Raw genomic sequence first — 26265 nt, 5'->3', positions numbered from 1 at the left:
TGATGGCCAGATACGTGTGAGTGGAGGGATGGGAGTGAACTGAGAACGCCATAGAGCACGGGCTGGGCAGGGCGGTGGGGTGACCAGGCCCTTGGCAGACGGTCACCAGGTGAGCACCGAGGGGTGATGCTGCTGTAGCTTCCTGTGAAAGAGGAAGGCCAGCCGGGTGTGGTGGCTGACGCCTGTAATCCCAGCACTTTGGGAGGCCGAGGCGGGCGGATCACCTGAGGTTGGAAGTTCAGACCAGCCTGACCAACATGGAGAAACCTTGTCTCTACTAAAAATACAAAATTAGCCAGGTATGTTGGCATGTGCCTGTAATCCCAGCTACTTGGGAGGCTGAAGCAGGAGAATCGCTTGAATCTGGGAGGTGGAGGTTGCGGTGAGCAGAGATCACGCCATTAAACTCCAGCCGGGGCGACAAGGGCAGGGGCAACAAGGGCAAAACTCTGTCTCAAAAAAAAAAAAAAAAAAAAAAAAGGAAGGCCACAGTGAGCACACAGCCCAGGAGAGCCACAGTGGAAGCAGGGAGACCTGGGAGGGAGCTGCAACCACCAGGCCAAAGAAGCTGCTGGCTCAGGTGGCTGCAAGATGGGGAGGAGACTGGCCACAGATGCCCTGCTGAGAGAAGGATGTGTAGGTGTACAAAGAGGAGTCTCTGACTCCTGGCCAGGAGTCAACCTGAGTAAACGCCGGTCCCCTCGGCCGCAGAGGGAGGACGCGTGCTTCTGCAGGGAGGGGAAGGAGATGCCCAGAGCCGATGGTACCGGCTTCGACACAGGTGGCACTGGGTTCGCCTGTTCTGCACTTTTGTGCTCCAATGTGCACAGTTGGGGGCACGGTCAAAATACCTGGCCAATATGTGGAAGAGTCTCAAGCCCTCTGTCTGACTCACAGCAGTGTCCTCAGAGGAGTGTCCCTGCAGGCTGGGGTGCGGGCAGGGCGGGCTCTGCTCTCAGGCTCTCTGAGCTGAACTCGGCCTTGTTCTTCTATGGCCTGTGTATGGTTCTTATACTTTTTAGGTGGTTGAAAAAAAATCAAAGGAACAATATTTTGTGATGTGAAGTTATGCAAAATTCAAACTTCAGTCCACACGGTCACATAGCAACATGGCCAAGTTCATTCACTCACACGTGGTCTCTGGCTACTTTTGCACCACAATGGCAGTGCTGGGGAAGTGCCAAGGGGCAGTCCCACCCGCAAAGCTCTTTCATAGGAAGAGTCTGCAGACTCCTGCTCTAACCTACACGCGACAGCAGAGAGCTACCACCTCGACCTTGGTGAGCATGAACTAACCTGCTGGAGGCGCTAGAGAGGTACTCACAGGAGCTGTGGCCGGGGCCAGGGGAAAGGTATAATCAAAACAGAATACTATGAATTTACATTTTCTAGTACTTAAAAAAATATTTAAAATACCTTTTTTCATTGCAGATTTATAAGTAGAATTTCTGCAGACAGGTTTTAAAAGACACTTGTAGGCTAGCCTGGAAACCTAATAACTATATGTAACAATTCTATTTAAAAAGTGTATTCCAGTTCAAAACAAACATCTTACAAGTGATTTTAGAATATATTTCATTGGTGACTTGGCAATACCTCGATTTATACTCTAATATACAGTGTCAACTCTGTGCTTTCTGGGTGCTTGGCATATTTTAGCAGACAACCAAAGCTGCAACGTTATTTCTCAATGAAAATTAACAAGTTGGTCTGTCTGGGCTAAGCTGGCGTGTCTGGGTTGTTGTGTAGTGAACCTTTCAGTTCTCCATACCCTGGAGGGCATGGTGCAAGCTCTGGACTCATTCTATCCAGAGGTGCTCAAGGCAGCAGCTGGCCAAAGCCGGGAGCACACCCACAGGCTTGCCCGGTGGGAACTGCCTTGGCGGATGCCCTGTGTCTGTTTCAGGTCTTTAGGCTCCCATGTGCTGCTGTCATTGTGGCTGGACTGCCGTCCCCGTGAACCACAAGGGAAGTAGAAAGAGAGCTTGAAGCTGAACGCAAGTGAAAAGCCCATCATCAAAGCTCGGCAGGGGGAGCGAGACGGCAGGGGGAGCAAGATGGCAGGGGGAGCCAGACGGCAGGGGGAGCGAGACGGCTGGGGGAGCGGGCGGGGTGGGAAGACGGCGGGGGGAGTGGGCCAGGGGAAGACGGCGGTGGCGGGGGTCCCGCAGACCTGAACACACACATTAGGAAGGAAGGAAAACTCAAAGTTAACGAGCTATTTTTATTTTGCACTTGAGAACTGAAACAGGACAAGAGGGTGATCCTAGAGAAAACAGAAGAAAGGAAACAAAATAAAGTACTGGAATAGAAAAATAAAGATAAAATAATGCAGTAAATTCACAAAGCCTAAGTTAGAACTTGAAGACACTAAAGAAATGAACAAATATCTTAGAGGATTCATCAATAAAAAGAGGAAAAGGCAAATAAACAACAATAAGAATAAAAGGGGGCACATCTAAAGAGACAGCAGATTGGGAATGACAGAGCAGCTAGAACAATAAAGAGACAGCAGAGATTAGAGACTCATGAGAATACTGCAGACAGCCTCAAGGGAAAGAATGAGAATACTTAGCTGGATTGAATAAAATCCTAGAAAAATAAAAGTTTTTGAAGCTAGCTTAAGAAGAAATAGAGAGTGTAAATAATCCTATCAGCATTAAAGAAATGGAATACAGAATTCAAACCCACCCTCACAACATCACACTAGCCCAGACAGCTCAGGGACAAATTCAGGGGAGGCTTCTCGGAAGGTGCTGCCGGATGGGGGCTCTGAATGAGAGGGGAGCGGTACCATATGCCCGAGAAGAGCTTCCCCACCGAAGCCCAGGCTGGGGGCCGCGAGTGCTGGAGCCCAGCAGAGCTGGGTGCAGCGAGTGAGGGGTGTGTCGGACGTGGGGCTCCATGGTGGCAGGGGCTGAATTCTGAGTTTGCTAATTAAAAAAAGGAACAAAAAGGAAGAACCAGCCTCACAGTGCCTCACAGTGCCCCGACAGGAGAATGGATAATGGAGTCATGGCAGACAGCAGAGGTGAAGGAACAAAACCTAGATGACCACCAAAGATACAGATTGAAGTCAGAGCCAAACAAATGGGTTTTGCAGGCCACGCGTTGAGTGACGGCGCCAACAGGAGGTAAAAGCCTCTAAGCGGGTATCACGTATGTGCCAGGGCTCACGGCCAGAGAGGGAAAGGGTAACGTCACCAGAGGGAATGGAACCGGGATGGGCTCTAGGGCTCGACCTCTGTAATTCCTTAAGCTGGGAATACAACACACACACACACACACACATGCACGCACACACGCAAGTCTCTGTAAATTTTTACATGGCTAAAATGTTCCTTAATATGAAAAAAATTCAACTGAAGCCAGTAAGCCATTCTGGATAGTCAGAACAAGAGGAGAGGAGGCTCGTTTGGTTAAGCCCTAAATCTGTTACCAGCAGTGTGAAGATGAACACAGCTACACAGTAAGAAAACACAGTGAATTCCTGCTTCTCCTGCTTTACATCAGCAATCTTGGTGATAGAACCCAGGCACACACCATCCATGGCAGAACAAGAGAAGAATCTGACCCTTCTATCAGATTTCCATTTCCAGGCAGTGCTGCGTCCAGCTGCTGGGATGGAGGGAAAGTTCTGTAGAGATTCCGCAGATGGGCAGGGCGGGGACGACAGCCCCCAGCCCCAACTGCAGGGACCTTCGCCTCTCACTGCGGACACTCTGTGTGGGGGCCGATCTGGGCACTAGAGGATGTGAGCAGCTTCCTGGCCTCACCCACTAGGGCAAGGAGCATCCCTACTGTGCCCTAGTTGCACCTGCGGGCAAACCCAGCCCTGGTTGAGAAGCACTGCCCTGCATCACCAGGGTGTCCAGCACCCATGAAGAACGCTCATCCATCTACGGAAGAAAGATGGAAGGTTCTGGCAGCCTTCCCACCCGGCCAAGCTAGCCAGCTCCCATGGCTCTGGAGCGGCCTGTAAAATACTATCCCATCACAACAGTGATTTCAACTTTCCCGCTTCCCCCAGCAAAACGTTCTCACTTCCTCGCAGTCCAGCTGACTTTTATTCTTTCTTTTGAACAGATAGCTTCGACACCCACTGCCCTGATGCAGACACAGGTTGGTGCTGCTCTGTGTCGGGAGGAGACCCTCGGGGCCCCTCGGAAGCAGAAAGGGGCACGCGGACTCACCGATGAGGGAGTTGAGGGAGGAGTAGGAGCTGGCGCGGCGCATCTTGTCGATGGTCTCGAAGGACAGGATGTGCTCCTCATTCTCGGGGCTGCCCAGGGTACTGCTGGCACTGCTGCTGGTGCTGAGGTTTCCAGGGGAGAACGCCACCGCGCCGCCAGCTGCCCGAGACACAGTGGGGTCAGTGGGGTGCTCCCGGGACCCTCCTTTTGGTCTTAAAGTTAATGGCATGACTGAGATATGTATTTTCTTCTAAATAAAGCTCAGCACACCCAGGCACAAACACACCCTGGTACATACACACCCTGGTACACACACCCTGGCGCACACACACCCTGGTACACACACACCCTGGTACATACACACTCTGGTACACATTATACCCTGGTACACACACCCTGGCACACACACACCCTGGCACACATATACCCTGGTACACACACCCTGGCACACATATACCCTGGTACACACACCCTGGCACACACACACCCTGGCATACACACACCCGGTACACACACCCTGGAACACACACCCTGGCACACACACACCCTGGTGCACACATAGGCACAGGAACTCACTGATCTCCCTGGGAACCAAGCTCCACACCCACAGACTGGGGCAGGGCACGGCCCTCCAAGGAGCCGCCGCTTTGCCTGCGACTGCAATTGAGCTCTGCACTGGTAACGCGCCCGCTGGCTGTTCTGGGGACTGGCCTACGCCTCCTTGCCATGCTCACGTCTGGAAGGGTGACTCCAGACGAGGACAGCTGGCTCATCACCATGTTGCCAGATGCAACTTCAGGGCATGCACTTAGAGAAGGGGCAGGGGCAGAGTGATTCTTGCTCAGATAAAAAGTTTTGGAAAATACAACCCCAATCTCTCCCAATCCAAGAACCCAGTTTCCAGGATCTTACATTCCTCTGTCAAGCTCAGGTTCTGCAAAGATTTGTTGAGGCTCCTGGCTGTGGCGACAGCACGGATGTTTCCGTAGGAGCTCACGGAACGAAGTCTGGGGGTGCACGGGCTGTCTCGCACCGGGGTCAGACTCCCTCCCTCTGGGAAAGAAGGAGAAAGACAAGTTACGATGGGCTTCCAGGCGCAGGCCGGCGGGTCTTCTGACACTCAGCAGCTGGGACACTCGGTGACGGCAGCTGCTACCTGTGCTGGAACGAATGTGAACGCAGGAGCTGCGCAGCTCAGGGAGACTCAGACGTGAGCGGAGGCTCTGCGGGATGGCACTGGACAAACGACAACCGCTTGTCGCTCTGTGGATATTAAATTACAAAAGACAACGGGGAGAGGCTGGTGGCTGCGGCCTGTCCAAGTGCACACGAGGTGCGTGGTGACGTGGGCCGTGAGCTGTTCCCCGGGAAGCCGCAGCAGAGCAATGACCAGCCGCACTCAGTCTGGCTCACCCTTCTGCCTTCCTGGGCTTCCTATAAGCAGTGAGGCTTCACTGTTGATGACAAGCCTCTGCATGGCAGAGACGGCTGTGTGGTAGGGGAGGGGCTGCCAGCAGCCACGAGATAGGAACTGTACTCTCCAGTCAAAACGACACGTGTGAGAAAGGACTCCTGACATGACTCACCGAGCCACGGAGCCAACAGCAGCGTGATGAAATGACTCACGGCAGGAAGGCGGCCCCTGCGCTTTTCTGCAAAGCTCCTATTGCAGAAGTTTGTCATACTGCAAGGTTTCTGTGAGTTTAATTTCCAAAAAGGGTAAAAAGAAAGGAGAAGTGTGAGAGGGTCAGTGTGGCCCTCTTTCCTGTCCTTTCGAATCTGACAGGTGCCTAAAAAGATGCGAAACACAGGGACCCCTTGCGGAGGGATCTGGGAAACCTGAGCTTAGACTCTGCGGGAGTCAGCAAGCGGCCAGCAGTCCTGAGACTGGGCCGGGCCTGCACTAGAACCGCCAGGCCAGGTGCTCAGCGGGTTCACAGGAGACGCCGTACCTGTGGTCGCTGGAGAAGGCAAGGGGTAGTTCTTCTCCTCTTCTATGAACTGCAGGGCCACGGTGCAGAAATTGCTTTCATACTGAACCACGAGATGACTCAGAGCCACCACCAGCTCCTGCCGAGAGGGAGACGGGACAATAACACTCACTGGGGCCGGAAGATGACTGAGGGCAGCAGAGAGACGTGAGTCACCCACAGAAAAGAAAGGTTAAGACAAAAGCGTGCTGTCGGCGTCAGAAAAAGGGACCATCCCTTTTCGAACCCAGAAGCCTTGAACAGCAGTGCTGTGGAGATGGCAGGCCACCGGCTCACGGGGGAGGCCCAGAACGCCTGCCAGGATCCTCACCACCGCTAGATGCGCACGACGCATGGGGGTCTCATAAGGACACGGTGAGTCACAGGACTCCAGACGGGGAAAGGTAGGAGGCCTCACAGCCTCTCGCTTACGGTCACCACTGGGACCCCGGCTGAAAACGCCGCTTTAGATCACACCCCACGGCTGGCGGCCCTTCTGAATCTGAGCACCCCAGGGCCGAGTGCAGCCGACAAGCTGAAGCCTGCTCTTTTCAACACACGTGAAACTCTTACTGGAAGACGTTTCTAGTCCCTGAGAGGGAATGGGAAAAGTTGTGGAACTAAAACATCATCTTTAGGCCCAAATGCCTTGGTCCAGGGAAACAGACACAATTTGCCTCTGTTTTAGGATGGTTCAGTGCTGTGACAGGAACAGCTGGAGATCCTAGAAGTCACTGGGAAACAGAAGGGGGATGTAGGTTTAAAAAACAGAAGGAATGCTTTTTTCCCTACGGCAACTTTCTCTGCCTTTTTTCTTCTACAAAGAAAAAAGATGGATTCTTAGCAGAAAGCCAAGTGCTGCGAGAGGACCCCTTGCTTGTTGCGTGATGCTCCTGTCTGCGCAGCGGCAGGATGAGCGGGCTCTGGATGGGCGCCCACTCTCCGTCTACACGCTCTCTGTCCACGCACTCTCCCACCCCAGCTTTACACGCCCTGGGCTTCCTCCTGTCGTGCTTTATGGTTTCCCTGATGCTGGCCCCTCACTCTCCTAGCTCCAGGCTGGCTGTCCAGCTGCCGGCTCTTCACCTGCACCCCAAACTCTCCCTGGCCTGTGAACTGTGGGCACCGTCTACTTTCCATTCAGCCCGCAGCGCCCTCTTGATTTGTGCCCATGGAACTGCAAGTCTCGCACTGCTCAGCGAGTGGCATCATCCTCCACTTGCCCCTCCCGCCCTGCTGGGCACCAAGGGCCGTGGCCCAGTGTGCGTCTTCACCGCCATGGCCCACACCCGGGTTCTGGTGCTCATCTCCAACTGCCTAAGCCACTGTCCCAGGCTCCCGGACAAACCACAGAACCCCCGCTGCTTTCCCTGTGCAAGAGGAGTGAGGCGCTGCCCAGACGGGGCCTCCGACAAAGCGAACTGGGCCCCTTCCAGAGAAGATCAAGGCTGCACCTGTCTTCAGAAAGTACCGATTTTTTCCCTTTCCTTCTGACATCAGGTGAGAAAAGCCAGAGCTGGGCCCTGGCATGGATTAACGTGCACCGTGGTGGTGGGCCTTTCGATTCAGGGGAGGTCAACAGGGGCCACGTCCATTATTCAAGGGGAACATCCAGAGAGCACTCACTCCCGAACACACATCCTGCTGCATACGGGGGCCTCGCTCGGAGCCGCACATCCTGCTGCAGATAGTGGGCCTTGCTCTGGAGGCTGCTGCCTGGCACACAGCAAAGAGTTCTCCTTTGCGTCAGACCCTTCCTGCCCTTCCTGAATGGAGCTGGGCTCTGACAGCAAGACACACACGGACCGGCCTTCTTTGGGATATTCGTGCAGAACCCATCAGAGGGTGTGGCAGAGGGGCTCAGCCAGGGGTGTGGGAGCTCCCTTCTCTCTCAGCTTTTGCAAGATGATCTTGGCTGGTGTTGCCACGTGACCCCTTCCTCCTGGGGGCTCCCCAGCAGCACACAGACGGCCATGGGCTCCACACTGACCAGCTTTCCAAGGTCCTCTGACCGGTTGCTTGTCAGAGCCATTGTCTGTCCTCCTGATCCCTGGCTGGGGCTGAGCAGCCTCCCTCGAAGGGGCAGCTTCACCTGGACTCACACTTTCACCTGTCAGCTCAGCCCTTCCTGTCGGCTCCCCACCTTCGAAGTCCATGCGTGCTCCTAGAACCTGCTCCTTCACGGCTGGCCCCTTCAGTGAGGAGCAAGTCTACTCTTCTGTTGCTCAGACCCAAACCCCCGGGGCTCCCTGTCTTCCTCTTTTCTCTACCTTCTCCACCTGCGAGCAAGTGCTGTGAGCTCTGCATTCAAAGTGCGCGTCTCTTCCTCCCTGCACCATCCCTGCAGCTGGGCGAGCGGCCCTTCTGATCTGGGCAGACAAAGGCGAGGTCCTGCCTCCAAACCCCTCCAGGCCGCTGATCGTGAACAACAAGGCTTGTGCGTGGCTGGGCCACCTGCCCCACTGCCCTCCTGGCCTCTTGTACCCACGCCCTCTGATGGGTATGCCCCCTGCTCTGGGCCCCTCCCTGTGGCAAGGCCTCTCTATGCCCCCAGCCCCATCCATACTAGCTCTGCTCAGCTGCCACCCCGGCCTACCACCCTCATACCCAGCCCCTCCCCCAGCTGCAGGAACACTTTCTTGAGAGAAGAGCTAGGGTTAGTGCCCTGCGGGCTCACTGAGGCCCAAGCCGGCCCAGCACGCAGCACGTGCCTGACAAGTGTGTTCTGGGTGAGTGCAGCCCTCCCTGCAGGGGCGAAGTCTGTAACACATGGGTTACTTTCTAACTGTGAACTGGTGCCAGGACTCAAGGACATCTTGCTTGGGCACATGCCCTGCCCCGCTGGGGACCCACGCACCTCCTGGTGTTGACACGGCTGGACTGATCATGGGCTGCCGGCCCACCTACCCACTCCACATTTCCAACAACATGGCACAGGGTGGCTAATATTTGTCTTGTGACCTGTGCTCAGGCATCATAAAACTCAGCTCCTGTGACCACGACAGGCTCGAGCAGCGTCCTGGGAAGCATCCTGGGAGGCCAAGGCCTGGGATTACAGAGTGGATCCCGTGAGCCCAGGAATTTGAGGCCAGCCTGGGCAACACAGCGAGACCCCATCTCTACAAAAAAGAAAAAAATTAGCCCAGTACGGTGGCACACGCCTGTGGTCCCAGCTACTCAGGAGGCTGAGGTGGGAGGATCGCTTGAGCCTGGGAGGCAGAGGTTGCAGTGAGCCGAGATTGTGCCACTGTATTCCAATCCGGGTGACAGAGACTCTGTTTCAAAATAAAATAAAACAAATAAAATAAAATAGTATCCAAACAGTCCCTATTTCCTCCTGAGGCCATGACAGGGAGTAAGCCCTGATCCAAGCCCTGCTGGGCCTGTCCCTGTGTGCGGCTCCTGCCCAGCCCGGCCCCGCAGAGGCTGGGGTGACACTGGGGGATCTAGCCCCACACTCCTGGCCTGGCCCTTCTTGGCGAGGGAGGGGTGGCTGCTGACAGCAGGTTTTGTGCTTCACAGACAAGCTGAAGTTCAAAATAATTTGGGGGCTAAGCTGAATTTGCTGACTTTTAAATTTTGTCAAGTAAGCTCATTAAACAAGACAAACAAACTTTGGGAGGCTGAGACGGGCGGATCACGAGGTCAGGAGATCGAGACCATCCTGGCTAACACGGTGAAACCCCGTCTCTACTAAAAAAAAATACGAAAAACTAGCCGGGTGAGGTGGTGGGCGCCTGTAGTCCCAGCTACTCGGGAGGCTGAGGCAGGAGGATGGCGTGAACCCGGGAGGCGGAGCTTGCAGTGAGCTGAGATCCGGCCACTGCACTCCAGCCTGGGCGACAGAGCAAGACTCCGTCTCAAAAAAAAAAAAACAAAAACAAGACAAACAAAACCTACTTGGCTGTCACGGTCACCCCACACAGGAGAGGACGCTTCCATTACTATCAAAAAGGAGGATGGCTGTCATGGTCACCCCACACAGGAGAGGACATTTATATTATTATTAAAAAGGAGCATGGCTGTCACGGTCACCCCACAGGAGAGGACATTTATATTATTATTAAAAAGGAGGGTGGCTGTCACGGTCACCCCACACAGGAGAGGACATTTATATTATTATTAAAAAGGAGGGTGGCTGTCACGGTCACCCCACACAGGAGAGGACATTTATATTATTAGTAAAAAGGAGGGTGGCTGTCACCTTTTTGGTATCCAGTACACATTACTTCTATGGAACAGCAGCAGTGACACCCTCTTCCCTCCCGGCCCAGAGGGCGGCAGGAGCTGCTCAGCCAGGCCGGCTCCCCGACCCCAGCCCCACAGCGGGCTCAGGACAGGCCCTGAGGAGAGGCCGCGAGAAGGGGGCTGGCTCCATACCTGCCAGGCTCCTTGCTGCTTATGCCTGTGCCCAAGTCCCCTGCAGAGCACCGTTCCCACTCATGGCGGCTGGCAAACAGGAGAGAAAACCAGCTGTGGTGTGGCCCGGGACTCCATGGCGAGGGCCGGAGAGCACCCCGGAGGCTAGTGCACCCAGTCGGCCACTCCCAGTCGGCGGCACACCCAAGTCGGGTCCGGTGTTCCCCACCCATTCCAGATGTTCCCCCACCCAGTCCATTCCCCATTCCCTCCATTCCTTCCCCATTCATTCCATTCCATTCCCAAATCCATTTTCAAATCCGGTCCACCCCCTAGTTGCTTTTCCTGTGAACCCCAAATTCCGGCACAGAGTCAGTGCACCCCTGGGTCAGTTGCACCCCTGGTGGCACACCCCTCGGTCCGGCACACCAGAGTTCAGTTGCACTCCCGGGGATTAGCACACCCCACAGTCCGATGCACCCTGAGTCGGCACACCCCAGAGTCGGTGCACCCCTGGAGTCGGTGCACCTTGAGTCGGCGCACCCGATTCAGTGCACCCTCTGAGTCGGCACACCCCAGAGTCAGTGCACCCCCGCAGTCGGCGCACCCCGAGTCGGCACACCCCCCGAGTCGGCACACTCCAGAGTCAGTGCACCCCTGGAGTTGGCACAGCCCCTGTCGGCACCGTCCCCAGAGTCAGCGCACCCCCTCAGAGTCAGTGCACTCCCCGAGTCTGCGTGCCAGTGCAGCCTGCTTGGGGAGGCCTCCTGGTCACACGTGAGTGATGGTGTCTTTCTCTGACTCCTCACTACCCTCCCTCCCTCCAGACATCACCCTGCCAGCTGAGGGTATCAGCTCTGTTTGCTGCTTCTCCTGCTAGAACACAAACCCCCTGAAGCCGGGAAGCATCCCAAGTGCCTGATGTGGTACCCAGCGCGGGGCAGACACCAGAAAAATATTTGCTGCAAGAGTGAACCCCGTTAGATTTGTAAGAATAGATCACTTATTGAAGGCACATTCTTGACAGCTGGAGCCTGGCACTCACAGCTCCTGACTTCAGCCTCACCCCACTGCCCCTCCTGCCTGCTCAATGGTCCGGCCACGTGGAAAGAAGGTGGCCCTGAGCCCCTCCATCTTCCCCACGCCTGAGCCTCTGGCCACTCAGAAGAGGGGTGGCCCTGAGCCTCTCCATCTTCCCCATGCTTAGGCCTCCACACACGCTCCTCCCACTTATCCAGCCCCTCCTGGGTGACGTATGACTCACCCTCCATAACCAGGTAAGAGCTGCCCCTCCACAAAAGCCTCTGCCTACCCCCTTCCCGCTCAGATGCAAGCACAGGCCCAGCTCTCAGGAGCTCCAGAGCACTCCAGGCAGCACTTCTCCACAAGGCTCTGGTGTAATGACTGTATCTGTATCTGTCTCTTTGATTAGACTGCATGCTCCTGGAGGGCAGGGGCTGTCATCCCCCTCCACACGCCCTGCCCAGCGTCCCCGAGACAGCTGTTTCCCGGTCGGCAGCACTTCCTCTGAACCCCATGGTGTCCTCACAGGCCACATCTCCAGGATGCAGGTTCAGCAGGTGGCCGTGCAGGCGAGTGAATGCCGAACCACTCCCAGTGGAGGGTGAGCTTCATCTCAGTGCCCCAGCAGCCAGGACCACACCACGGGACACAACCCAGGACGGACAGCCAGCCACAAGATGGCTCTTGGGGAACGCCTCACAGCTAACGTCCTCTCTATTTTCACATTGTTTTTGTAAAGAAGAAACAAAGCTTTCCTTACTTTAAAAAGAATTTTAACAGACAAACCGTTGATTTGCTGCTTTGATCAGTGATGTCCACCAAAGGTGATTTGATTTGGGAAAAAGAATTTGGCAGGGGCTGAGAGAAGCCGGGTTCAGAAGCCCGGCCATGAGGAGGACGTGAAGATAACAAAGTCAGAACCAACAGAAAAGGCTCGCCAGAATCTCACTTCACATTTTCAAGATTTCAGTAGAAAATGTAGCATCCTAATGACTTGGGCTAATTCTAGAAGGGAACGCACGATAGAACGTGCCTCTCCACGCTTCGTCTGTCTGAGGGCAACCTGGCCAGATCACATCCCTCCCAAGTAAAGCAGCGGCATCTGCTCTCCCAACAAACAATCCCCAGCCCCTGGTTCACGGCCCGTCTCCTGATAGAGCCCATCTCCAAGAGAGACTCACACACAGCCCGCACAGGAACGCGCGAGGGGGGACACAGACTCCCCGCCCAGAAAGCAGCTCTGAGCTCCGGCTGTCGGATGAGTTCTCTGCAAGAGCAGCCTTCGATCTCACCAGCAAAGGAGATCGGGAAACCAGTGTCTTCCTAAACGCCCCTTTTGCGCTGGGGTGGGTGGGGGAATTTGAGGGTGTGTGGAACCAACTTTTTCTAGGGGTGTGAAACCTTGGACAATCATCAGTGATGTTTCTACATTTAAACAGGTGAGTAAGTTTTCAAGTTTATAAAACTGTTTTGGCCGGGCATGGCCACTCACGCCTGTAATCCCAGCACTTGGGAGGTCGAGGCGGGCGGATCAGGAGATCAGGAGATCGAGACCATCCTGGCTAACACGGTGAAACCCCGTCTCTACTAAAAATACAAAAAATTAGCCGGGCGTGGTGGCGGTGCCTGTCGTCCCAGCTACTCAGGAGGCTGAGGCAGGAGAATGGCGTGAACCCAGGAGGTGGAGCTTGCAGTGAGCCGAGATTGTGCCACTGCACTCCAGCCTGGGCCACAGAGCAAGACTCCATCTCAAAAAACCAAACCAAACCAAACCAAACCAAAACAAAAAAACTGTTTTGTTCAGTTGCTGACATACGGGGGGTGTGGGGGGACCCAGTACACAACCTTCCCGCCACCTGTGGGCGGCTGCGTCTCTTTGGAACCGCAGTGGTGCTTGTGTGTGTTGCTCCCAGGCAGGAAGGAGATTACTACACAAGCTGCCGGGAGGCGCGACCTACTAAACGCCTTTACATGAAGCAAACACACGGGTGTCTGGTAAAGAAACGCATTTTGGAGAGAATGAAACATGTAAAGATCTGCTCTCGAAATGATACACAGTGGAAACTGAGTGCTCCCTGCTGCGGTCAGGGCCACGCGGGCTTGGCCCCAGGTGTCGCGGGGTCTGGCCTGGGCGCTCTGCTGCTGCCGGGCTGGGGGTTCACGCACCTTCCGGACCATGGGGCTCCCGTCGCTGACCAGCTGGGCCAGCATCATGGCCACGTTGTGGTCGATGGTGGTGGAGTGGTCCGTCCTCTCTGCAGAGTTGCCCACGAACGTGCCAAGGGCGAAGACCGCCGCGCAGCGGACCTGCAAGGCAGCAGGGGGTCACACGCATGTCCCACGCTGGGCCATGCTGCAGCCTGCCTTTCTGCCAGCGCTGTGTGCAGGTGAATCCAACCCCACAGGTGCTTGCTGAACAGCTCTCCAGGCCCCAGGCTCTCCTCGCACTGCCAGAGAGGCAACAGGGAAGGAGGTGGGGGGCAGCAGGGGCAGCCGCCCAGCTCCAGGGGCGGATGGCCAGGCTGCAGAGGCGGGAGCTGCATTGCCCCGGGAACTGAAAGACCAAACCAGGCGCCAGGGAATGTGCTGACGAATGAGGCAGGAGTTAGAGGAGCGGGCTGGGAGGGGCCACAGAGGGTGGGAGGGTGGAAAGAGAGGAAGGTGCAGGCACTCCTGGAGGCAGAGGGGCGTGGGGGTCCCGGAGTGCACCAAGCACACAGGGCTCAGCCAGGGGAGCGACACCACGTGGTCCTGGGGTTCGGGGACCCTGGCTTAGCCCCTGCCTCTGACACCATGTGGTCCTGGGGAGAAGTCACGGTCCCTGACCTGCTTCCTCAGCTCTAAAAATGAGCAACACCCTGTACCCTGCATAGGCCAGGGCGAAGTGAAGAGTGAAGGCAATGGTGCGTGCAACTCCCGGAGTTCCAGCCTGCGGCCATTCTGTGGGCGGCGCCCCGCACCTTCCCCAGCTGCACCAGGCACAAGCCACTGGCCTGTCTCCTTCCCCGTAAAGTGGAGATCTAGTAGTCCTTGCCTTGCAGGCCGCGGTGAGGACACAGAGTGGCACCCAGAGAGTGAGCACGTGACCCCTGCCTCTGAGGCGCCCTCCGGGACCCCCGCTTGCAATTGTGCCACTGTCCCCGGGAGTGCACTCTGGGCCCGGGTGCAAAGTCCCCAGGGGCATGGCTCTCCTCTCACCAAGGTTCCACGGTCCTACTCTTGTTAGTGCGCAGCCCTGAAGTTCCTGGACATGGGCCGGCCACACCTGCACGCGAGCAGACCTCTGCCTCCCCCTTGGAGCTCCCGCAGTCGGCAGCCAGGAGGACTGGGCTCTGAGCCCCGCCGGACTCACCTCGGGAATGGGGTCGGACAGGAGGCTGTAGAGCTTCTCGTGAGCGCTGTCCCTCACGCCGCACCACCTCGCCGAGTCGAAGTTCTGCCAGATCCTGCCGAGGCAGATGGCCACCCACTGGCGCAGCAAGGGGTGCGGGTCGTTGAGCTGCTCCAGGCAGATGGCAATGAGGTTTCCCTGAAGGCAGGCTTCCTGCAGAGGTAGAACCACAGACAGGTGGGCATCTGCCTGCCAATGGCGGGCACGTGGTGGGTGCCTGTGCGGGATGGTGGCGGCCACCCGTTCTCGGGAGGCCTTGATATGCTCAATTTTCCCCATTGTAAATTCCTGATTCATATTCACCCTGCAAATGGCTGGCTAGACGAAGGGCCCGAGCCTCTGCTGGACACCCCTTCGCCCCCACGTGGCACCACGTTTCCCAGTGGGCCCAGCTCCTCTGCAACGTCAAGGGTGGGCTCTGGGGGCTGGGGGTGGCTGGGGTGCTCACCTGCCCCGTGTTATAGCTGTTGACAATCACGGCGAGAATGAAAGCCGTCATGGTCCTGTGTTCGGCCTGGAAAACAAAAGCCAGTCTCGGTTGTCTCCCCTCAATGGAAACTCTCATTCCCAAAGCACAACAGCGTGATCCTTTCTGAATCTTCACGATATGCGTGGCGCATAATTAAAGTAACGAGAGCCAGCTTTACTGCTGGATTTTGAGTGGACTCTACAAAAATGAAAAGCCATTTTCAAAGGCCTGAGAGTTCTGGGCTCCCCTCCCAGAGTGAAGAGACTACTCCTTAGAAGGCCTAACACTGCAGGACGGGCACAGACCTGGTGGCTGTCTCGTCTGTCACAGGCTAGCCATGGCTGTCGGTATGAAGCACCCGGACCTCACCTCCCCAGCCTGTCCAGCACTCTGAGCACACGGTCCTGCAATCAGGGACTTTGGCAGCAAAGGCATGGAGGCAGCCCTCTAACTGTGTTTCACTGTTTTCTCCTTTCTGCTCTTCTACTGTGACTCATTTTCATTCTCTTCTGCCCTCTGTGCCTTTGCTGACCTGGAAACCAGAGTCTATTTGTAAGTTTTTAGTGGTGCCTTAGTTTTTTACGTGCACACCGCACGGTCTAGTGCGTCCTACGCTAGACCAATAATCCAATAATCTTGGATTATTGCAGGGCTCCCAAGGTACCAATTCCTCCTCTTGTTTGACCCTCCAATTCGCCATGAGTATTCTTCATTTGTGCAAAGCTTTAGATGTGCCAACACGTTTGCCAACTTCTTGGCTTTTTGCTGTGTCCTACATCTTGCTTTTCCCTCCTGGTTCTGTTTACTCCTCGCTGACATGCGGTCTTTCTAGCCATCGTCTGTGGGGTTCGGAAGGAGTAAACTGTTGGTGTCTGAATGCTGCTTACTGCACCCCCATTCCTGAGTGGTGACTGAGCTGGGTGCGGGTGACCCGACCACGGCTGCTTTCCTCTCACGCCGAGGGCTCCCTGTCCCCTGCCGAGAGCCGCTGCTGATGAGAGGTCTGCTGTCAGGGCCAGCGCTGTTTCCTCCTTTGCTGACAACGTTTGTTCTGGGAACTTTTAAGGTTTGTCTTTATGCCTTTGATATTTGCTGTTTTCATTACGATGTGCCTGTGTATGAATTTGTTTCTCTTTAACCTTCTCAGGATTCATCCTGCTTTTAAAATTGGAACTCTCCTTTCTTCAAATCTGGAAAATTCACAGCCACTATCTAATCAAAAACTGCTTCTCCACTTACTCTCCTCTCTCGTTCTGAACCATGCTGGCTACATGGTGAGCATTCCCAGCCCAGCTCTTAGCCCGGCTTTCATATCTCCTCGCTCAGCTTCACGGACAGCGCTCCAGGTGGCTCCTTCACGAACCCTCTTCTTGGCTGGCTGTTCTGTGATTTAATTCATCTCCCGAGTTTTCAATAACAGTGCATGTCTTTTCTTTTTTACAGCTTCGATTTGTTTTTTCAGATCTGCTTATGAGTTTAGAAAAATCAATCATTTCTGAGGATGAGTAGGAAGCTCTGAATATTTTCTCGTAACAGGCACAAAGCGCTGAAGAAACAAAACAATGGTTGACAGTTTGACAGAATCACACCAAATTCTTTCCAGTTAGTCATTTAAGAATATTTATATTATTTATTTACTTAGTGGAGACAGGGTCTCACTCTGTTGTTCAGGCTGGAGTGCAGTTGTACAATCACAGCTCATTGCAGCCTTGACTTCCCAGGGCTCAGGCGATCCTCCCACTTCAGCATCCTGAGTAGCTGAGACCACAGGCGTGCGCCACAACACCCGGCTAATTTTTTGTAGTTTTGGTAGAGACGGGGTTTCACCATGTTGCTCAGGCTGGTCTCAAACTCCTGAGCTCAAGCAGTCCACCAGCCTTGGCCTCCCAACGTGCTGGGATTACAGGCATGAGCCACCGCACCCAGCCTCCTTTTCATTCTTTCAAACATGGCTGTCTCCTCAAAAATTCCACAGGCTGATGGCTGAGGTGGGGCCATTCTTGTGAGCTTAGCTCACTCTCGTGCCCAAGTCGCCAGTGGGCATTCTTCCTCACTTCTTCATGTGGGATTTGCTTTCTTCCTTATTCTTAAGAATGGGAAGTGATGGTTTCCAAAACTGACATAAAGTATAAACTTTAACTGCCTGTGATGATGTTTCAATACAACACAAAGCGCATGTACTATTTACCTTTTGGAAAACAGTCCTGTTTGTTTTCTGTGTTTTAAAAAATCATTTAGCTTAGAAAACCAACTAGGGGGTGAAATTACATACAAAAGTTCCTTTATACAGCCAAAGCCACCTACCACTGTGGAAACTAGCTAATATACTTAAATATTCTGGCAATATTAAGTTATGGTAAAGAATTATTTAGGATATATCTATTTTGTTCTCATTACTAACCTGGGAGCTAGAAATAAAACATTATGAAACATTTACAGAATAACTATATACCCTATTCATGAATTACTAATTTTTAAACAATTTAATACAATAAAATATACTGAAAATGTAAACTTTCGAACAACCTTCTTTCCTTCCTTTCCTTTCTCCCTTCCTTCCTGAAACGAGGTGCTTTGATATCTTGTTGTGTTCCAAGACCTTCCTAGGTGCCGGAACCATCACATTAGAGATGTGCGAGCGCTTGCTAGTCTAACGCAGTGGACAGCAGGGAGAGTGGATTTGACTATTTTGCAAAGTGCCAGTGAAAACAGACTAAAATAAACCAAAACAATCCATGTGTCCGGGTCAACTGCGCTGTTATTTAGAGACAGACACGAAACAACAGCTGCACTCATGGTGCTGAGCAAAGGGCCGTGTCTAACGTGAAGCAGTTGCTGACCCCGCGGACGTGGCCCCTGCTGTGACCCTTGACCTTCCTCCTGTAGCCCCCGTCAAAAGGCCCCACCACAGTGCAACATGTGGGCAGAGGCGAGTGCTGAGTCCCAAGCCCATGGAGAGGGTGCTGCCCAGTCCTTACTGGCATGTAGGGGTCCGCCAGGACCGACAGGAAGTACTTGTGGCCGTTGTCCTTCACGAGGTCTGCCTGGCACGACTGCAGAGAAAGAGACAGAGGAGAGGCAGTGAGTGCAGCGTCCCGCAGATGCCTCAAGCTTCTCGTTGTGCATGAACAAATGAGGGCATGGACTTCTTAGACCTCAATTATTTCCTCCTCTCAAGCCCAGTTTTCATTTGAAAAACAGCTGCAGCGGCGCCTTGGCTAAGGGGAGGGATCCCACAAACGCCCAGAGGAAAGCAGCTCCCAGACATTCTTTCACACCGCCGGGGTGCCTGCTGGGGAGCGTCCTGCAGCCCCTGACTGCACCCCACTCCTCTCCAGGCGGCCCACTCTCTCCCTCTGCCCTCCACACTGGAGCACATCCAACCAGCACTCACGCGGACCCAGCCTGTTGGTGCAGACCCGGCCCCGCTCAAGCTTTTCTTGGGGGTTTGCTTGGACTTACAAAATGCTGAAAAGCAATCGTGTGTGAGGCAGTAGCTCCCAGTGGTTTGTGTGCAGTTCCACTTGAGCAGGCGCTTCCCACTGGCCCGACTCACCTTCACAGGCAGGCCCCAGGTGGGAGGTTTCCTGGTGCTAAAGCCGCTGTCAGGCAGGGGACCTTCCCACGCTTCAGGCCATTCTGTGCCTGTCCACACAATCACAGACACACGGCCATGGCTCGCCACAGTCGTGAGGACCTACTGTGTGCTACCAGCACACTCGCAGCCTTGCGGCCACGGCTTGCCACAGTCATGAGGACCTACTGTGTGCTGCCAGCACAATCACAGCCTCACGGCCATCACTCGCCACAGTCATGAGGACCTACTGTGTGCTGCCAGCACAATCGCAGCCTCACGGCCATGGCTCACCACACTTGTGAGGACCTACTGTGTGCTGCCAGCACAATCGCAGCCTCGCGGCCATGGCTCACCACTGTCATGAGGACCTACTGTGTGCTGCCAGCACAGTTGCAGCCTCACGGCCATGGCTCACCACAGTCGTGAGGACCTACTGTGTGCTGTCAGCACAATCGCAGTCACGCTGCCATGGCTCGTCACAGTCATAAGGGTCTACTGTGTGCTGTCAGCACAATCACACGGCCATGGCTCGTCACAACCACGAGGGCCTACTGTGTGCTGTCAGCACAATCACACAGCCATGGCTCGTCACAGTTGTGAGGGCCTACTGTGTGTTGTCAGCACAATCACGTGGCCGTGGCTTGTCACAGTTGTGAGGACCTACTGTGTGCTGTCAGCACAATCACAGCCATGTGGCCATGGCTCGCCACAGTTGTGAGGGCCTACTGGGTGCCGAGCACTGGGTATTTGCACCCAGCTGAGCACAGAGGCTCATGTCTATAATCCCAGCACTTTGGGAGGCTGAGGCAGGCGGATCATGAGGTCAGGAGTTTGAGACCAGCCTGGCCAATATGGTGCAACCCTGTCTCTACTAAAAAATACAAAAATTAGCCGGGTGTGGTGGCATGCACCTGTAGTCCCAGCTACTCAGGAGGCTGAGGCAGGAGAATTGCTGGAACCCGGGAGGTGGAGGTTGTAGTGAGCAGAGACTGCACCACTGCATTCCAGCCTGGGTGACAGAGCAAGACTACATCTCACAAAAAAAAAAAAAAAAAAAAAAAAAAATCTGTGCTCAGGTCGTGGAATCAGAGATGAAACCACACATGTGAAAGCAGTCTGAAACTGTAGTGCAATGTACAAATCGTGGACGCTGTGTTTCTTGGAGAGGGACCCACAGAGCATGGGTTTCTAGGATCAATACCTAGAAACTGATCAGTGACAGACATTGCATTCACAGAGTGAGGCGTGTGTTCCGCCGGCTCCCAGCATGCTCCTCTCCAGAGGACGAAGGCCATCCAAGGACAGAGGACCGAAATTTTAAGAACTGGTTGTCTGAGGATCAAGAAAAGAACGACTCTCCAGTGCAGCCCTGCATGGCTGGCCCTTTCCCACTGAGGCAGGAGTGATTTTGCAGAGGGAATCCGTTGGTTGTGCAGCCCAGAAGCCCCTGACCCTGCTATTTCTCAGGGGTGCTCTTATAATGAGGTGTTTCTGCCTCACATCAATACACTGATGAGGCGGGTTATGGGCTGGGCTGCTGGAATGAGAGCTGAGTGTGATGGGGAGCGGGTGGTCAGGGAGCCGGGTGCCAGCCTCAGATTGCAAGCTGCTCCCCCGAGCTGAGGAGGCCAATTAAGCAGGCAGTTTTCAAGCAACAACTGGCTTTAGCTGGAGGTTTTGACAAATAAACTGAGACACATCGACCGCTGTCCATGTAAAGACTCAGCCCAGAGGGCCAGGGCAGCAGAAAAAGCGCCTGGTTCTGAGAATGAAGGCACATTCCTTTGTTTTAACCAGAGGTTTCACAAGTCAAATCGAAGCCCACGCATTCACAGTGAAGCTCCTCAAACATGTCTCGTGAGCATGTAACGAAGCATCACTGACTCAAATCTTACTAATTCTGAATTTCAGGCATGAAATCAGGGTGGGAGAACTTAGATGTGCCCTCGGTATCAGAGTCTGGCAACTCTGCGGCGTATACTACCAGATCTCTGTGTCGGAGTCTGGCAACTTCAAGGCATATACTACCAGATCTCTGTGTCGGAGTTTGGCAACTCTGGCAAGATATACTACCAGGATCTCAAGTCGGAGTCTGGCAACTCATGGGCCAGAGGCCAGCCAGACTTCTGTGCCGGAGTCTGGCAACTCTGTGGCTGCATACTACCAGATCTCTGTATCGAGTCTGGCAACTCTGCGCGATACTACCAGATCTCTGTATCAGAGTTCACAACTCTGTGGCGTATACTACCAGATCTCTGTGCCGAGTCTGGCAACTCTGCGGCGTATACTACCAGATCTCTGTGTCGGAGTCTGGCAACTCTGCAGCGTATACTACCAGATCTCTTTGTCGGAGTCCGGCAACTACGTGGTGTATACTACCAGATCTCTGTTTTGATATGGTCATCGTGCCAGGTGGGAACCATGGATGATGATGCCTTTTCATACCTTCATTTTCAGCGCTCGGCAGGGGTCATTTACATATCGGTTTAATACACAGATTTTCACTAACTCAAACCGCCCCCACCCTCCCCGCAGGCAGGAACCTGGGAGCTCCCGCTTCACTGGCTAAGGAGACTGGGGTGGACTCTCTCGGCTGCTGCTCACTAGCCCAAATTACAAGCACACTTGGACCAAGGGCCTTGTTACACAGAAGAGGAAATAAGACTTGAAACTACACACATGCAGAACGGCAGCCAGCAGGCGACACACACACCCTGCGTGGCACGGGCTTGGTGGGAAGACCTGGCAGGCGACACACACACCCTGCGTGGCACGGGCTTGGTGGGAAGACCCAGCAGAGACTAGGGGCTCAGAAGAACGGCACGGTGCCGGCAGCACGAATCTGCCAAAGCCACCTTCTCAACAGGCTCCATCTTGCTGTGCTCATTTTCTCCAGATCAAACTATGGTGGTGACATGTTAAGGCCAGAGTAGAAAGCAGGTGCAGAGGAAAGAGCAAGAGTATGAATTTTTTTTTTCTGAGCAAGCCCCCTTTCCTCACCACACATTGAAGCCAATTTTGATTCTTCTATGTGTCACGATTTCAGGAATTTACATATTTTTTAATGCGGAAAAGAGAGGCGAGGAAGGGAAGAGCAAACATAATGTGGGAAGATGCAAGCATGTATTCATTGTTGGAGCAACTAAAGATGTGGTTTGCAAACAGATATGACAATGGGGCAGAGACCAGGAGGAGCCCCTGACCAAGGCCCTGCCTTCTGCAAGGTGCACCCGTAAGGCCAGGGCGGGCTTTCTTCCTCTGAATATTCTGGCAAAAGATGTCATGGGAAGAGACCCTCCCTTTATTCTCCTTAACAAAGTTTTTAAGGATTATTTTATGGAGAAGCAGGAACACAAGAATTACGCCCAGGCTAACAGACCACCATGCCTGACGGAGAAGGCCTAAAGAGGCAGGATGATGAGCCAAGCTCTAAGCAATTTCATGCGAACACCCTACCACTCACGTCCTGATGTGAACACAGAGACAATCACAGAGCTACGGGGCCATGGTTCATGTCCACTGGGTAGAAGTCTATCCCTTGTTATGAGCAGGGGTGCTGGAAAGCAAAGAAAGTTTCCAACAAGAAAATAGCTCCTGAGTGAGCTTTCGGTGGTCTGTTACCATAACATGAGGATGCTACCAGGAAGTCATCCGAAGGCAGATGGAGGGCTGTGCTGAGATGTTTATATTTGCAGTTTTCACAATGGTGGGTGCCAATAAAACTGGTAGTGCCTGGGAAAATAACACCAAAGTAGGGATTTCTGTTTACCGGTCACAAGAGCTCACTGTTCTTCACGACTTCAGCAGAACATCCGCTGAGCAGTGGAAGACAAGCTTTCCACCTCAGGCCTTCACCCATGGGCACAGTGCGTTCCCCACTCGCCAAGAAAGGCAAGATATTTAAACATAAATATATATATTAATATAGACATATTGGTTTTCTATAAATGGTTAATTCTAATCCAGCACTTTGGGAGGCTGAGGTGGGCGGATCATGAGGTCAAGAGATGGAGACCATCCTGGCCAACACGGTGAAACCACATCTCTACTAGAAACATAAAAATTAGCTGGGCGTGGTGGCACATGACTGTGATCCCAGCTACTCTGGAGGCTGAGGCAGGAAAATCGCTTGAACCCGGGAGGTGGAAGTTGCAGTGAGCTGAGATCAAGTCACTGCACTCCAGCCTGGTGACAGAGCAAGACTCTGTCACAAAAAAAAAAAAAAAAAAAAAAAAAGAAGCCCTTTAGTTATTCTCAGGCCAGACATACCCACATCTACAGTGGCCCCGAATGCTGTGTCTGATGTCCACAGCAAAATCACTGGCATGCTTCCCATCTTTTTCAATCTTTTTTGTACATGTCCTAAAATTTGTAGGCACCAAGGATCAAACATTAAAATGCTACAGACAGGTACAGACTGAGATGTCCTCTGCCCCTACATGTAATCCTTATTCCACTGCTCATCTCTTCCGGGGGACCCGCTGTTCAGCCCGGGCTGACTTGGGTTCACATGTCTGTATGTTCGCATGTCTGCACGACTTCCCCAGCACAGACCGTGTGCTGTCCTGCCGGGCCTGACACACTGTCCCTGAGGCCACAATGAGTCATGGTAAGCAATGTCCTCCCCCATGTGGCACTGACAGTGAGATTCTTCACAGTCTGGTGTCAATAACCCAGCAGTGTGACAGTGGAGACTGAGAAACATTTCTGAATAAAGAAACCCATCTTCCCCTTTCTCTTCAGCTTCTCAGACTTTGGGGCACACCGAGCTCATTTTTTTGCAGCTTCCGGAATGTGGCTGACACACGGAGCTCATTTTTTTGCGGCTTCGGGAATGGGGTGAGCTCCCTCTGCCTGTTGGGCCTTTGTCCTCTCCGCCTGGGGCCCTGCCCCCCAGCACGGCCTCTGCAATGGCTTCCCTCCCCACCCTTTGCAGGGACTTAGACTGCACTTCCCAAGCTGCCGCATTTGAGTTAGCCATTTCAGCTCTGTGAGGACAAAAACGTGCATTATTAGTCTTTATTAGTCCCAGGAGGCAGCATGGCCTGGTTCCTATTAGCCGGTCAGTAAACGTCTGATGAATGAATGAAAGAACCCACGTTTGTGCTGTGGAGAAACATCACAATTTCAGATCATGTGTGCGAATCACACCAGGACCCGCTTCCCACCTGAGATCTGCTCTGTCTGCGGTGAGCAGCGGAGGGGCTCCCTGTGCCCAGTGTTGCCAGTGGCAGGGCTGGCAAAGGAGCCCTTGGACCGCACAGAGCCCTGGGCATTTCTGGCTGGAGTAGGTGTCTGAGCTGGAGCTTTCTGGACCTGCAATGAACCCAGCCTTGACCTCAGGTCAGAACTGTGGTGCCTTTCCCATCTCAATTCCAATACTAAGAAGAGGAAACACAGCAGCGAAAGAGTGCGGGACAGGAGCCAGCCACGAGCGGGGGAAGCCAGGCTGGGGCTCCCCTGTGGGCCTCCTCAGTGGTGGGGGGCTTGCTCTCGGCTGACCAGGCTCCCCATCCCCTCTCCCTCGCTTACACCCAGCAGGCTGAGCTGAGATTTGATCAGGCTCCAAGTAGCCTAACCATAAATCATGGGGCCCTTAAGTTGCCACACAGAGACAGCCTCTGTGGTCGCCCTCGGCACAGCCTGCCATGCCACCTCCACCTGCCAGGGCCCCGTTGTGCCCATCCATCTTGCAAAGGGTGAGCCGTCACCCCTGCCAGCGCTTGGTCTACTCTGCCTGGGTGCAGGCAAAAGAGCCTGGAACTGGAATGGCTGAGCGGACAGCCCCCTCCTGCTTCCTCTCTCTTTTGTTCATTTCATTCTTGGCAACCCAGAGGCAGCTGATACAACTGTCTCCCTCCGGCGAAACACCTCCCACCTTCCCAGGGGGTACCGACAGACCTACTCCACTGCCGCTTGGCCTGTCACCAATGTGCTTGTCCACCTGGCCTGGTCTCTTCTGGGGCGGGTGGTCTCCCAGGACCGACCCAGTGCCGGGACAGGTGGCCCAGCTCATGTGGTCCGGCTTCCATGGGGGTGGGAGGAAGGGGCCTTTCTGGTCCACAGTTCTCCCGGGACAGCACGAGGGTGTGCTGGAATCTGCCCAGAGTAACACCATTCTGAGGGCTCCACACAGAACTAGGAGGATGGCTAAAAAGGAGCCATACTGCACGGCAGTGCTACTCCCCAAATGATGAAAGCGTCACCTGGAGTCCCCTCAATGGCACCTCCTTGCCGATTACAGTTTCTGTGGAAGACGCCGGCTTCACAAACGTGCTCCCTAGCAATGCCATTTTGCTGATTTTCTGCATATCATAGCCTCTCTAGTTGGGAAATTCCATGCACCATCAAGGCAATTAAACTATGTTAGATGAGCAGGGGGAAGGCTAGGTGACATTTTGGCCGTTCCTGGGACTCACCCAGCTCCGGGCACGGGTGCGCTCCTGAGTACTGCTCAAGGGCCCCTAGCTGGCAAAGCTCCCCACAGGAGGGGTAAAACCGTGTCCACCATGTCCACGGACAGTCAGCTGGAAGATGGTAGTGCAGGAAAGTTAGCTCAATAGGGGCAAACTGAAAGAAGGAATACTAAAAATTCCCAGAAATGCAAAACAAAACATAACAAAATAAAACAACTCCAAGACTAAGCCTTAAAAAATAAGCCTATATAAATAACAAAGGGAAATTAAAAGAACTATATTTAGACCCTAAAAAGATAATGAAACTGCAGGAAGGAGTAAATTTAACCGCAGACATAAAGCAGTTTAGGTAACACAAGCCCAGCACATCCAAGCGACTTCCTTCCAAAGAGCAGCCTGCTCTGGAAGGGGCAGCAGCGGCTTCACCCAGGGGAAGCCTGACCTCAGCCGGGTTAGCTCCACCTCAGCCAGGGACCCAGGCCAGCGCCACCAGGGATCTGCCATTCCAATGGCACACACCCTCGTTATGACGGGATCAGAAGGGCACTCCCCTTTGGGGTCTTCCTCTCCAAACACCAATCTAATCAGGACAAAAACATCGGGCATGGCCGGGCGTGGTGGCTCACGCGGTCAGGAGATCGAGATCATTCTGGCTAACATGGTGCAATCCCATCTCTATTAAATAAAATACAAAAAAATTAGCCGGGCGTGGTGGCACGCGCCTGTAATCCCAGCTACTCAGCAGGCTGAGGCAGGAGAATGGCATGAACCTAGGAGGCAGAGGTTGCAGTGAGCCGAGATCGTGCCACCACACTCCAGACTGGGCGACAGAGCGAGACTCTGTCTCAAAAGAAAAAAAAAGAAAAA

The 26265-nt window shown here is 53.9% G+C and overlaps 1 protein-coding gene across 7 annotated transcripts in view; it reads right to left on the bottom strand.

The window, feature by feature from the left end:
• RPTOR (regulatory associated protein of MTOR complex 1) overlaps window positions 1-26265 on the bottom strand; it is a 408568-nt gene that overhangs the window by 63827 nt on the left and 318476 nt on the right. For all 7 annotated transcript variants that reach the window (XM_009191419.4, XM_003913544.5, XM_009191423.4 and 4 more), the window contains 7 exons: window positions 18384-18458; window positions 15385-15450; window positions 14898-15089; window positions 13712-13852; window positions 6146-6263; window positions 5106-5246; window positions 4194-4352 (listed from right to left, as the gene is read on the bottom strand). In XM_009191419.4, the coding sequence (XP_009189683.1) occupies window positions 4194-4352; window positions 5106-5246; window positions 6146-6263; window positions 13712-13852; window positions 14898-15089; window positions 15385-15450; window positions 18384-18458 (892 nt within the window). The remainder of the gene's footprint in view (window positions 1-4193; window positions 4353-5105; window positions 5247-6145; window positions 6264-13711; window positions 13853-14897; window positions 15090-15384; window positions 15451-18383; window positions 18459-26265) is intronic.

The sequence above is a fragment of the Papio anubis genome, chromosome 17 (assembly GCF_008728515.1).
Source record: "Papio anubis isolate 15944 chromosome 17, Panubis1.0, whole genome shotgun sequence".
Classification (NCBI taxonomy): Eukaryota; Metazoa; Chordata; class Mammalia; order Primates; family Cercopithecidae; genus Papio; species Papio anubis.
The sequence above is the reverse complement of the archived record's forward strand: the minus strand, read 5'-3'. Positions and strand labels throughout refer to the sequence as shown.